General features: G+C 43.1%; 1 protein-coding gene across 3 annotated transcripts in view; it reads left to right on the forward strand.

The window, feature by feature from the left end:
- The window catches only part of WWC3 (WWC family member 3), a 170,751-nt gene that overhangs the window by 139,630 nt on the left and 17,842 nt on the right, over positions 1 to 13,279 (forward strand). For 2 of the 3 annotated variants that reach the window (XM_083172586.1, XM_083172588.1), the window contains exons 10-13: positions 3,927 to 4,016; positions 4,849 to 5,387; positions 9,313 to 9,427; positions 11,143 to 11,217. In XM_083172586.1, the coding sequence (XP_083028712.1) occupies positions 3,927 to 4,016; positions 4,849 to 5,387; positions 9,313 to 9,427; positions 11,143 to 11,217 (819 nt within the window). The remainder of the gene's footprint in view (positions 1 to 3,926; positions 4,017 to 4,848; positions 5,388 to 9,312; positions 9,428 to 11,142; positions 11,218 to 13,279) is intronic. The other variant, XM_083172587.1, reaches the window with a different exon arrangement.

Raw genomic sequence — 13,279 nt, forward strand, 5'->3', positions numbered from 1 at the left:
CTTACGTATAACCTCTCATTTGACATTTTTACCGATGCATTCCAAGAATGAGCCAAAGATCCTCGGACTGAAATGTTTTCCTAAAAAGACTAGCACAGGCTGGAAATAAGTAGGTCATTTATCTTAAGCAGAAGAGTGTTAAATTGTTGGTTTAGGAGAACAAATTGTTTTCTGGACATGTGTTATGGGAATCTGGAGGATTGGCAGTCTAAACTGCGTCTCCTAATGCATCATGTGTATTCTAAGAGGGGAATCCAAAACAGTCTGTTGCTAGGCTGACCTCTCTCATGTCTCTCTGGGTAGCCAGGGAGGGCAGTCATCTCTTCCTTTGCGCCATGCTCAGAAAAAAGTGCATCATCTATCCCCAAGTGGACACATTTGGATGTTGCTCCGTGAACGAAGCAATACACCGCTGAATGATTGCTTGAAATTAATATTGTACACATCAAAAATTAATATTCATAGCTTTACACTGCAAGCTTCTGGAAGACAGGTCCATGTCTACACTTGCAGTGCTGAAGCTACAGTAGTGTCATACAGGCAAAACTGAACACCACTCTCTCACCGGATGAAACTCTGCAGTGTTGTTCCCATGGTCCATACCCAGCAGTGAATGGGAAATACAGTTTCCTTTTCACATCATGGAAAGCCGTTTACACTTTAGCTTCTTTTGCTGAAGCCTGTGCTCTGATATACACATGAAAATCAGCATTAAATTCTATCACAATTCTAGACCGTATAATACAGATACATTGTAATGTTCTCCATCTGTTCAGAATATAAAAAAAACCTCCAGGGTGCCCCTAATAAAATCATACATATTCTTTGTCACTAGCCCACCCCTACTATATTGTATCCTGATCGGAATAGCACACCTCACTCTCAGGGGCAGATTTATTAAGCTTGGAGAAGAGATAAAGCGGAGAAAAAGTAAAAGGAGATAAAGCAGCAGCCAATCAGCTGTGTTTGAAAAAGACAGTTGGCAGTTGATTGGCTGGTGCTTTATCTCCTTTTACCTTTTCTCCACTTTATCTCCAGTTTATCTCTTCTCCAAGCTTAATAAATCTGCCCCTGAAAGCCTAGCACAGGGAGATGCATAATGGTTCTTGTATCACTGGAGAATGTGGAACTCTACAAGTTGGCTTAGTGACACCCTGGGCTACCGCTGGATAAGCTAAATGGCTGCTAGAGTCAGGCACAAAGTGGCTGTGATTGCATAATGCTGCGGAATCCTTTATTTCCTTATGCTAATGCCATTATCCATAGGAATAACGCGAGGATCCATGTAGCTTCAAGAAGGAAGCCTGTTTATCAGTCTATAGCCACAAATGTCATCATTAGTACCAGCCCTAAGTGCAAGAGATTCGTCAGGAACAGGCTACCCTTCTCTGTATGCATGGTTCCGAATAGCACACAAGTATAGCTATACATGCTCAACACTCCCATGACACTTTCATGGCACCTCCATGGTGTGGGCCAGTTCCATGATATTGCATGGTTCCAGCTCTGGCCCCACCAGAAAACACCCATTTCACTCAAATATCCCCCCAAAATCCAGCCAATTTACAATTTGCCCTTGTCTCCATCTCCCTCCATACACAGTAATCTGAAGCAATCCTGGGGGTGGGGGAATCGGTAATCTGAAGCAATCACGCAGGGGAGCAGTAATATGAAGGGATCACGGGAGACGTGAGCAGTAATATGAAGCAATTACGTTGGGTGGGAGAGGTAATATTCATAAACGTGCAATGGGGGGAATATATGTGCGATGACTAGGCCATGTAGAGTAACATGTGGCACACCTCTGCTGTGTGCAATCGTGGAGGGGGCAGGGGGCTTCACTTAATGCAGCATACCTTTTGGCGCTGCTTACTTTTATTGGTTTCAGTGCCTGAGTGCTGGAAGCTGGCCTGCTCACATGGGCGGTTCCTTCATTCCTGCTTGCCCTCCAGTGGCCGACACCCATAGACAAATGCTGAAAGCTGCCTAGTGGTAGCGCCGGCCCTTAGTACTAAGCAGCACATACATGGCGCAGAACATCCATCCCTTCTCTAATTGGGTTCATACAGGTTTAAATAACGCCAGTATATACCTAGAAATGTGATTAATGTGATTCTCCTGATGAGAGCTGCCCTTTGCTATAGCAGGACTTTAGGTTTGGAATCCGAGTGCTTTTGGGTACATGTGCAGAGTTACACAGCGTCTGCAGGGGTTTAAGTGGTTTCTTAATTAACATTTATTTACTTCTAATTAGTTTTTTTCTTTCACTCTCCCTGTCTTTCAGTCACACAATTATATGGCTTTTTAATCTCCCACTTAATCTTCTTCTCACTTTTTCTCCACCTTTTTTTTCCCCTTTATCCCCCTCTGTCAGACTGATAACTGTGATTGGCCCATCAGGGAGAGGTAAACTGCGCATTCTGCAGCCAGCATAGAGGCTAGATAGTGAACTGTAACAAGAGCAGTTTTAAACATGTATCACTTAATACTGACATGAAACAAATCCAAACAGGATTAGAATTTTAAGATTTTGGAATCATGCCTACAACAGCATACTGGACTTGTTTTGCATTGCAGAAGTTAAACAATAGTTGTTTTGTTTCTGTACGTCTATTGTATAGAATATAGCACTTCCTGTTCCAAACAGAAGGAGTCAAAACTAAATTCCCTGGCAATGAGAAACTGTCATGTGTTTCTGACTTAGTTACCATTTGACATTAAAACATAAATAAAATAATTGTTTACTATATAAAGCTCATTTTATGCTAACAATACTATTTGTTTCATTTAATGTTATTTTTTTTTTAATTAAAATAGATGTGTATAATTATACAAATAAAAAAAACCCCAATCTGCCTTTCTTATTCTGCCCAGCCACATCACCGCTCATTCTGTAATCACTGACTAGCGCTGGACATGACCTGGCTGATACTGCCACTAGGTGCCAGGGCCTGCCCACTCATCCAATGTCAGTTTGGGGTGGACTGAGCCATATCACACTTGACTTGAGCAACTAGACCACTTTCATTATAACAGTGACTTCTAAAGAGTGTAGACACTGCCCATAGCAACCAATAAACCTCTATGTATAATTTTACATAAGCGGAGTTGTTGCTATGGGCAACTACTCCACCTTTCCTTCTTAAGAAGGTTTGATAATACATCTGCCCCTTTCTGTTATTTTCTGAGTGCATGTACCTGCTTACTATCTTGAACTGCAGTCTTTTCAACATAGCTGCACAGTCACAGTGTGTGTGTGTGTGTGTGTGTGTGTGTGTGTGTGTGTGTGTGTGTGTGTGGTCCTATTAAAGCTTATTGTGACAAATAGGGTTGCTGAAATATTGTTTAAGGGTCGGCATGCCCAAGGTTGACACAAACAAAAGGACAAAACTCATGTTGACCTTTTGTCATTGTTGACCCTCGTGCAGATTGATATTTTGTGTCGACCTATTGACTGTTAATCTAGACCAGTGGTAGCCAACTCCAGTCCTCGAGAGCTACCAACAGTTCACGTTTTCAAGATCACCTAGCTGGGGCGCAGTTCCACTCATTACTGACTGACACATTATAAATGATCCACAGGTGGAGCTAATTACTTAACATTTTCCAGGTCTCCTCACAGAATCATAAGTTAAGTAATTAGCTCCACCTGTGGATCATTTATAATGCGTCAGTCAGTAATGAGTGGAACTGTGCCCCAGCTAGGTGATCGTGAAAACGAACTGTTGGTAGCTCTCGAGGACTGGAGTTGGCTATCCCTGATCTAGACGTTGCCTGTCAGACCTCTGTATACCTGAGATATTACATAACCCCGGCAACAAAATAAAGTCTGCTGCATGTGTATTCCTACACAAAGTACATGACGTTTACCTAGTGGTTACATAATTTTGTACTACGGTTTTATTAATATATTTTTAACACTGAAGGTTGCTGCTCCAAGAGAAAAGAAATTGCCTTTTAAAGCATCTAGAAGAGGCTACTCGGTTGACTTCTTACCTTCACACTCAACTAAAAAGGTATGTATCAATCTACTAGCTCAGATCACCCAACTCATGATGTTTATGTTTTCTTACTACAGCTTATTTGCCAACAGCAGACTATACATGGCCACCCCTATTTTAGGAAACCTCCCATAGGCCCACATGTGAAATGTTACATGGGAGTTATTCAATTGTTTAGGAAGCTGCGATAAATAATGGGCACCCATTGTTGCAATTCAATTGTTTTGAGCAACCTTTCATTATTGCACTTATCACACCCAACTAGACAGAGGTTATCTGTGTAAAGCAGCAAAATCTGAGTAAACTAATGGGTATGACGGTAAAAGTTCTTTTATTGTACCCAAACAGCTGGATTTTTGCACATTTCAGCTTGCCACCACTAGGGGTGTGAGCTGAAAAGTGTCTACCGTGGCTAAATGGCATGTGATCGGTGATACATCGGAATAGCTCCAATATAAGCCCATTCGTTGAGACACCTATAAAAAACAATTGAATTCCCCCCAAAGTGTCACATTTGTTCATATATCTCCGGTATTCAATTTGCCCGGAATAAACATCGGGTGTGATAAACAAATGTTTTTCCCAATTTCTCAACTTTTTTTTTTTTCAATGCTATTCAATTTGAAAAAAAAAATACTTGCATGGTATATTTCCTTCATTAGTTAATAGTGTTCTTAGTTATTTTTCACATTGTACTGTTTATAGTTTTAATTAAGTTCATTTAATAAATAATTGTAATTTTGATGTTGTCTTTTTTGTAGATAGAGTATTTAGTATTATAATTGAATTTGTAATCCTCCTTAGCCCTTTGTATTAAAGCAGCTTGTTTTTTTTTCATTTGTTGCAGTTTGTCAGCCAGCACCCTTACTATGTCTTCTGGTAGCAGCCGCGGTTCCCTGGCCTCAAGTCGAGGATCCCTGGCATCAAGTCGAGGTTCTCTGAGCTCCATAAGCTTTACAGACATTTATGGCCTTCCACACTATGAGAATCCTGAATCACACGCAGAGTTTTCTCAGCATTTGCGTTTTGATATGATTCCTCTAGATTCCGTTTGCAGAGATAATCAATACCCTGAAGCACCTGGACTTCCCACCCTCAGCAAACAAAAGATGTCAATGGATACTCCTCAGTCTTTAGCATCCTTGTCATCGCGGTCATCATTGTCCTCATTGTCACCTCCAAGCTCCCCTTTGGACACTCCCTTTCTCTCAGCTTCTCGTGATTCTCCATTGGCCCAAATGTCAGAAGGTTTGGAGCAAATAATGGGGACTCTGGAAATTCTAAAGGGACATGCTCCTTCCCTGGTGGATGAAGAGGCCCAGGGGACATCTTACCATATGCAAGGTCTCAGAGAAAGTGGAGCACAGTTTCCAAGTTTAAGTACCGGTATGTTGCTTTGGTCCCATGCAAATATTTGCAATAGTTTTTACTTATTAGCATATACATTTCTAAGGGTCATATGCAGCCTTGCTCTGCACATGTACTTCTGCAGTTTTCATGTGGTTTAGACTTCATGTAGGCATTTCAATTGTTTATCGCGCCGATCGCCCATCTAAACTATAGCCACAGATTAGCTCCAGGGGCATTGGAACCTAACTACTCCGTAAATAAACTTCTATACATTAAAAATGCCTAAAATCCTTTAATGTTTCAGCGGCATTGCTCCAGCTCCTTACCTTCCAATTGCACTGCTCCAGCTCCTTTCCTTCCAGCTGCACTGCCCCTACTTCTTACCATCAAGATCCACAGCTCCTTATCTTCCAGTTGCAGTGTACCAGCTTCTTACCTTTTTGGTTGCTCTTCTCCAGCTTCTTACCTTTTTGGTTGCTCTGCCCCAGCTACTTACCTCCTTGCTGCACTGCCCTAGCTCCTTTACCTTTCAGATTCACTGCCCCAGCTCTTTACCTTCCGGCTGCTCTGCCACAGTTTCTTGCCTTCCAGTTGCTCTGCTCCAGCTCCTTACCTTCCGGTTGCTTTGCCCCAGCTCCTTACCTTCCGGTTGCTCTGCCCCAGCTCCTTACCTTCCGGTTGCTCTGCCCCAGCTCCTTACCTTCCGGTTGCTCTGCCCCAGCTCCTTACCTTCCGGTTGCTCTGCCCCAGCTCCTTACCTTCCGGTTGCTCTGCCCCAGCTCCTTACCTTCCGGTTGCTCTGCCCCAGCTCCTTACCTTCCAGTTGCTTTGCCTCAGCTCCTTACCTTCCGGTTGCTCTGCCCCAGCTCCCTACCTCAGCTCCTTACCTTCCGGATGCTCTGCCCCAGCTCCCTACCTTCCGGTTGCTCTGCGCCAGCTCCTTACCTTCCGGTTGCTCTGCCCCAGCTCCTTACCTTCCGGTTGCTCTGCCCCTGCTCCTTACCTTCCGGTTGCTCTGCCCCAGCTCCTTACCTTCCGGTTGCTCTGCCCCAGCTCCTTACCTTCCGGTTGCTCTGCCTCAGCTCCTTACCATCCGGTTGCTCTGCCCCAGCTCCTTACCTTCCGGTTGCTCTGCCCCAGCTCCTTACCTTCCGGTTGCTCTGCCCCAGCTCCTTACCTTCTGGTTGCTCTGCCCCAGCTCCTTAGCTTCTGGTTGCTCTGCCACAGCTCCTTATGCTGGGTACACACCAGGACGACTAGGGCCCGATCCCCACAATCTCGATCCAATTCCGATCAATTGGATGTAGATTGTGTGCTGATTGGGCCCTTTTCTGACCTGCTGTGGACCGATACCGATCCGATGCGCGGGTCGGTCGTAATTGAGATCCTACCTGCTGCAGGTAGGATCTCAATGACGACCATACAGCCGGGTGCGGGTCGCCATCGGATCGGACCCGCTCACGGTGCACATCTTGAGCGGGTCGTGCCCCCCCTCGTCATCGTGAGCGGGTCGGACGAGACACTGACGACCCGCTCACGATGTGCATCGTGAGCGGGTCGTCCTGGTGTGTACCCCGCATAAGTTTCCGGTTGCTCTGCCACAGCTCCTTACCTTCCGGTTGCTCTGCCCCAGCTCTTTACCTTCCAGCTGGACTACCCCAGCTCCCAGTGGTATATAAAAAATAGTTTTGTAGAAGTAACATGGACCACTCCCAAGTAGCTCCCAATACAATATGAGTTAATGGCCATCTAACTAATATACAGAAGGGTTGGCCACTTAGGAGCGGTGTCTTATCTGAGACTAATAAAAGACCGCTGATAACTGGCTGACTATCTATTAAGTAAGTAGACTTACGGGACATTAACTAATGTTGTGCGTGGAACAGTGGTGCTTATTCAGACCCATTTGTAACAGGACGAATTCAGTCCTGTCCCTGATGGTCGCATGCATGCAAACCCCCTGGGCAAACAGCTTTGGTGAGTTTCGCCCTCGCATGGGCTGTTCATTCCAGGAGGGGAGGAACAAGGTTGGACAGAGGGCTGGAGCATTGGAATGCCCAGCGTTTTATGGGCTGGGCGTTCCCCTGCACATGCAGGCATGTCGATGCCTACTTGGGGCAGGCAGCTGATGTCAAAGCCCACCCCGAATTCGGACATCTCTGTCCAAGATAAAAGTCAATATAGACTGACTTATCTGCGAACGGGAAAAAAAACTTTTGATGCGACCATTGAATGATTTTTCACCCTTTAAATGTGAATAAATGCATGTTTTAGCCCCGGAAACACAATAATTAGATCAAATTTAATCATTTTGAAATGAATAAATAGACTGTGAAAATTTACCTGTAGTAAATATACCCCTTAATATTATAAAGGGTACTATACAAGGACACATATTTTTATTTAATTTCTCTAGTACTTTCTGCTACTTGGCATTGGGCTGGGCATTTCTAGTTTTTTCGTGTCAACACTTGCTGACTGGCAGCAGCTCAGACTGCCCACTTTTCTTCTGGTGCTTTATAGTGGGGTTTCCTACAGAATATGACATCAGAGCTTTGTGTATATAACGTATTGTATACTTACATGACAAACATGTAATGTGGTGTTTTTCAAAATGGTGTTTTTCCTGAGGTAATTATGGCCCAAAAAATGCTAATAAATATATTTAGCCCATTTTTTTATATTAATGAGTTCTTCAGCAGCTGTAAAGTTGCATAATTTAAGCATTTTTATAATGATATCCAGGATGTATACTGCCACCTGGTGATTGAAATTACCAACATTCACCATGACTTGTACCAATGCAGAGTATTGGTTAACTAATATGCTTGCACATTTTGGTTAAATAATGATCGTGTTTTATGTATGGCGCAAGATCAATTATTCAACATTAAAAAGACTAAAACTACCCAATTAACATATTGTAGTAGCCACAGTTTCTCAGCTATAAGCAATATTTGTGATGTATTTTGGCATATATTTTTCTTTATATTAAAAACCCCTTGAGTGGTGGGTTTTGCTGGGGCAGGGCAAACCTACCAGGGCAGGAGTCCTGGGACTGTCCCAGGTTTGTCCCGGGACAGGTGGGAGGGAGGCTACGCTCTGTGGTGGGTTTTGCTGGGGCAGGACAAACCTACCAGGGCAGGTTTGTCCTGCCCCAGCAAAACCCACCACAGAGCGTAGCCTCCCTCCCACCTGTCCCGGCACACCCCTCACCTCCGCTCCAGCGTTTGTGCGGCTCTGGAGGACTTGGGTGCCTGAACTCCTGAGCAATCCCTAGTCCCCCCGAGCCACTCTGAACATCCCTGTGCCTGCCCCCCTGATCCCTGATAATAATGGTGGTGGGGGCAGCGGCAGGGGAGCTCTGGTGTACGATTGCCAGAGCAGAGAGGCGAGGGGGAGCGATGGGAGGGGAGAGGAGAGGGAGAGTGGCCACTGGGGGGTGCCCGGACAGGTGATGCACCAGTGGGGCACAGCTGCAGGCACCACTGGCGCACACCTTGATATTAGTGGTATGCCCAGAAATTATCCGGGACAGGACGCTGCGGCAGCGCAGCTGAGCCCGGAAAATTTCCTGGGCATACCGCTCAAGTGGTTAAAGGACAAGTAAATACCAAAAAATGTTATGAGACATGTTGAAATTTTACATTATTCAGACATTATTATTAATAATAATATTAAATATGTATATTTTCTATTTTGCCTCCTAATAATGCCTTATGTCAGGGCTATCCAGGCAGAGAGATAATTCACCAACCAACCAGCTTCTGTAATTTTTTAAAACTCACCCGATAAAGTGACAGTTAGGATCTGACTGGTATTTTATGTCTCTACACTTTATCACTCTACAAGGCTTAGAATATCCTGTCCCTTTTAGCTTTTGGAGAGATGCAAGATATCTGAAACTGTGGTAAGAGTAATTGCAATACTCCTGAATGACCTGACTTTCTTTCATCATTAGCAGGAATCACAATCCGTGAAGCAATAAGCCTAGAGAGAACCAAAGGAGTCTCTGCTGGATTATCAGATGACTCTCTTGCAAGTGACAGTGGTGTTTTTGAAGCGCTAAGTAAAAGGTTTGCTATGCTGACCACACTATGCAATCATTTTATATTTTAATTGGAAATTCTGGGAATATTATGGGTCTCATTTACAGTTCGTAGTAACAACTTTTCTGATTGTACGCGAAAACAAAAAATTACATTTGCATCATAAAAGTGTGCGCCCCTTGCCTTAATTTGCTACTGAATTTGAGGCCCCTGTGTCTAAACCAGTGGTTCCTAAACTTTTTCAAATCACAGCACCCTAGAGTATGAGAGGTTTTTTTGTTTGTGGCACCTTAAACCAGTATTAAATTAAGAAAATGTAATTATATGTCATCCTTCGAGTCAGTTACATGGCGAGGGACAGGATTTGCTTATGTTTGTCCATATATTTTATTATTGGAAGCCATACTGGTTTTGCCTATTACATAACCATAAATAATCATTTGAATTGGTCCTAGAGCACCCACCCAGGATGCCACGGCACACAGTTTGGGAACCATTGGTCTTATACAGTGAAAAATTATATCAGTAGGAGAGCTGCCTCTCAGCCAATCAGATATGGCTGCTGATTGCCATAATCATCATCAGTGCTTATACTGCACCAGGGTAACGGCAAATTCTGCACCTCTTGGGAGGGCTGTATCAAGTTTAGACGGTATGGCCGATGTTTGCAACTTTCCGCATTAGATGGTAAAGCAACATCTAGAAGCGCTGCAAGTTGGCACCTCAGTCCTTTTACAATCATACAGTGTACACCGGGGGAGCTGTGTAGCAGCAGTAGCATAAGGCAACAAAGGGGCTGCTTCTATGTGCGACTAATAGAATCAGACCCATAGTTGTTTATGACTAACATGGGAGGGGATACGGTCACTAGATAGGAACCACTAGGTTGACAGGGTCATTAGGTCGACATGGGGAAGGTCGATAGTCAAAAGGTCAACATGGGGTTTTCCACGTTTTTTTGAACTAGAGCATGGTGGGGGAATAAAATATTGTGCCGAGTGTAGCATGGCAAGCATAGCGGTGCATTTTTTTTTAGTGTCCATGTCGACATTCTGGACAAAAAACGGGGGGGGGGGACCCCATGTGGAACATTTGACTGTCGACCTTCCCCATGTCGACATAATGACCCTGTCGGCCTAACCCCATGTTGACCTTTGGTCATGTCGACCTAATGCTTGTACACCTAATGCATGTCTATTAAATGATCCCATTCCCATGGGGGTATACTTTTTTTTATACATAAATATCACCTATTTACATTAAGGATTTGCAAATGTCTAATATCATTCATAGCATAATAATGGAATTATGTGCCATTTGTTGGGATTGACAGGTGTGTGTGTTCTACCTCTTCTAAGCAATGTTGGGTATTTTAGTTGAAAAAGATGGAGGATGATTCTAGCTGTGAGTGAGTTCCCTATAGGACTCAATATAATTTTGGCATGCCTGTTGTATTAGGTGTCTAGCCTAGTGTTATTTTCTTTTGCAGCAAAGAAATAAATAGAAATTTTTGTCTGCCCACAAATTTGCTAAGATGCACACGGCAAACCTAACAATGCTTATCGTCTCATCCATACCAGCCACTTACAATGTTTATCTTAAGAAATGACTTAAAATGAAACTTGTTTATGGCTGGTATGCTGACTATAAATATGCATTTGCCACATGAAAGTATTCAAAATAGGAAATGGTCTTCTATTAATGCTTAGCAGCCTATCCTTATTTATACTGTCGCCATACAGGAATGAGAATGTTGAAGATTCCATTGGTAAAGATTCTGACAAAAGGGAAGACCCTCAAGTACATGTTGGAGTAGTGTAAGTAAAGTGTCAGTCTGGGGACGGTCAAAGGTTTTTCTACTGTTATATACTGTTTGTCTATGCCTTATGGTTCCACTATTGCTCTACTTTCATGCAGGGGCTTTCTCTCCCCCTTCTTACAAAGCTCTTGTATTGACTTCTATCCTTGTCATGATAGCATCAATATATCTTTCTCTATCTAGTTCCCAACTCCTCCTTCCTAGGGGTATGGTATAAAGGGGTAAATGATCGAGAGTGTCTAGGTCAGTGGTAGCCAACCCTAGCCCTCGAGAGCTACCAACAGTTCACATTTTCCAGACAACCTAGCTGCTGCACAGGTGCACTCATTATTTACTGACACATTGTAAAAGATACACAGATGGAGCTAATTAGTTCACTTGTGATTCTGTGAGGAGACCTGCAAAACATGCACTGTTGGTAGCTCTCGAGGACTAGGGTTGGCTTACCCTAGGTCTAGGTCGACCTCAAATGGTCATGGTTGATGTGGAAAACGAGTCAGCATGGGAATTGTCAACACATGAAAAGGTCAACATGAGTTTTTTGTTATTTTGTGTCAATTTGTAGAGCCCAAGTTAGTGTACTCACCATGCACTCTACCATACCCAATCAGAGTCCAGATGGATGGTACACTGTGAAAATTATCCAGAAAACTCATGTCGATCTTTTTTGTGTTTGTATTTTTAGAATACTGTTTATTAAGTGGATCACAGATACATAAGACAGAATTACAAATATCAAACAGATTGAACATCTTTAGCAGGATGCAGTTGAACAGGATCCTGTTTAGCAGGATGCAGTTTCCTGTGTCTACACATTGTGTTTTAGCAGGATGCGGTGAAGTATCTATGGTAATAGTGTCCCTAAAAGATACCCTAAAGCCCCTTTTAGAGGGGTACTTTACATATTTCATTATAAATAAACCACATATATTTGCACCTATTATCAGTTTTTATTCTCTTCCTTCTTGATATATTGCACAAACATACAAGTCGAGCGCATAGTAATCCTGTAAAATTACTGTTAAACCTGCAGGGTCTGGATATCCCTTATACTATAGCAGCTCCTTTTTTCTGACAATAGTCACTTAGCTCCCACTAATTCGAGCATGGTTGCCGACCTTTTTGTTTTTAGCAGGATGCAGCAGGCTTGTGTATATATCCTCTTGAGTAAGCATCCTGCTAAACAGCCCCTGTTCTACTGCATCCTGCTAAAACGCAATGTGCAGGCTCCTTTAAATGTGCAGGCTCCTTCCTGCCAAATGGGTCCCATTAAAAGGGACCTGTCAAAATGCAATGTGTAGTTGCAGCCTCTATCAAATGTAGCAATAACATGAAACAATATCAGTTTTTTTGTAGAATAAAGTGGCAAGAAAGGAAAGGTCAATAAAGAAACAGAGAGAAATATGAGAAAGAAAAGAGATTCAAGGGTTCAGTGCCAAACGGGGATGAGACATTTTGGGAGGCTAGCCCTGGCCCCATACTTAATCAAAACTTTTAGAGGAATGACACTTTATAGCTGTAATATTCTGTATCTTATACATATACCATATACGTAACAGAACTGCCTTGATGTCAACCTTTCTGTTGCCGTGTCAGCCATTACTAATTTAACGGTGTTCCCCTTTTTTGTAAACAGGCTGTGAATGTGTATGCAATTGCGAAAAAGTTTGCGATGGGCGTCTCATTTATGACCGACAGCTTCACTCGCTAACATTTCTGTAGCCTAGAAAACTGCAGATGTATATGCAATTGCTTACAAACTTGAATTAGACCCAGAATCCTTTGCTGTAAACCTAGGCAACATGACATTTCCAGATCACATTAGGCACCAATGCTATCCTCATTTATGTAATAAGTGTTACAATTACAGATGTGTCACTACACTATTTTAATACTGTCCTTTTTCAGAAGGGTGCACTGTTCATTCAGCCTTATTATCTTATTCAGTAAAAGCAAAAGAGAATGTATGTTTGTCTGGATCAGATATTGGATGTCACAAATGATTGGCACTGGTACAGTCTGCCCACCCCCCTCCTACTTCCCTTACCCCATATATCTCA

Source organism: Crinia signifera, chromosome 2 (genome assembly GCF_055691185.1).
Source record: "Crinia signifera chromosome 2, ASM5569118v1, whole genome shotgun sequence".
Taxonomy (NCBI): Eukaryota; Metazoa; Chordata; class Amphibia; order Anura; family Myobatrachidae; genus Crinia; species Crinia signifera.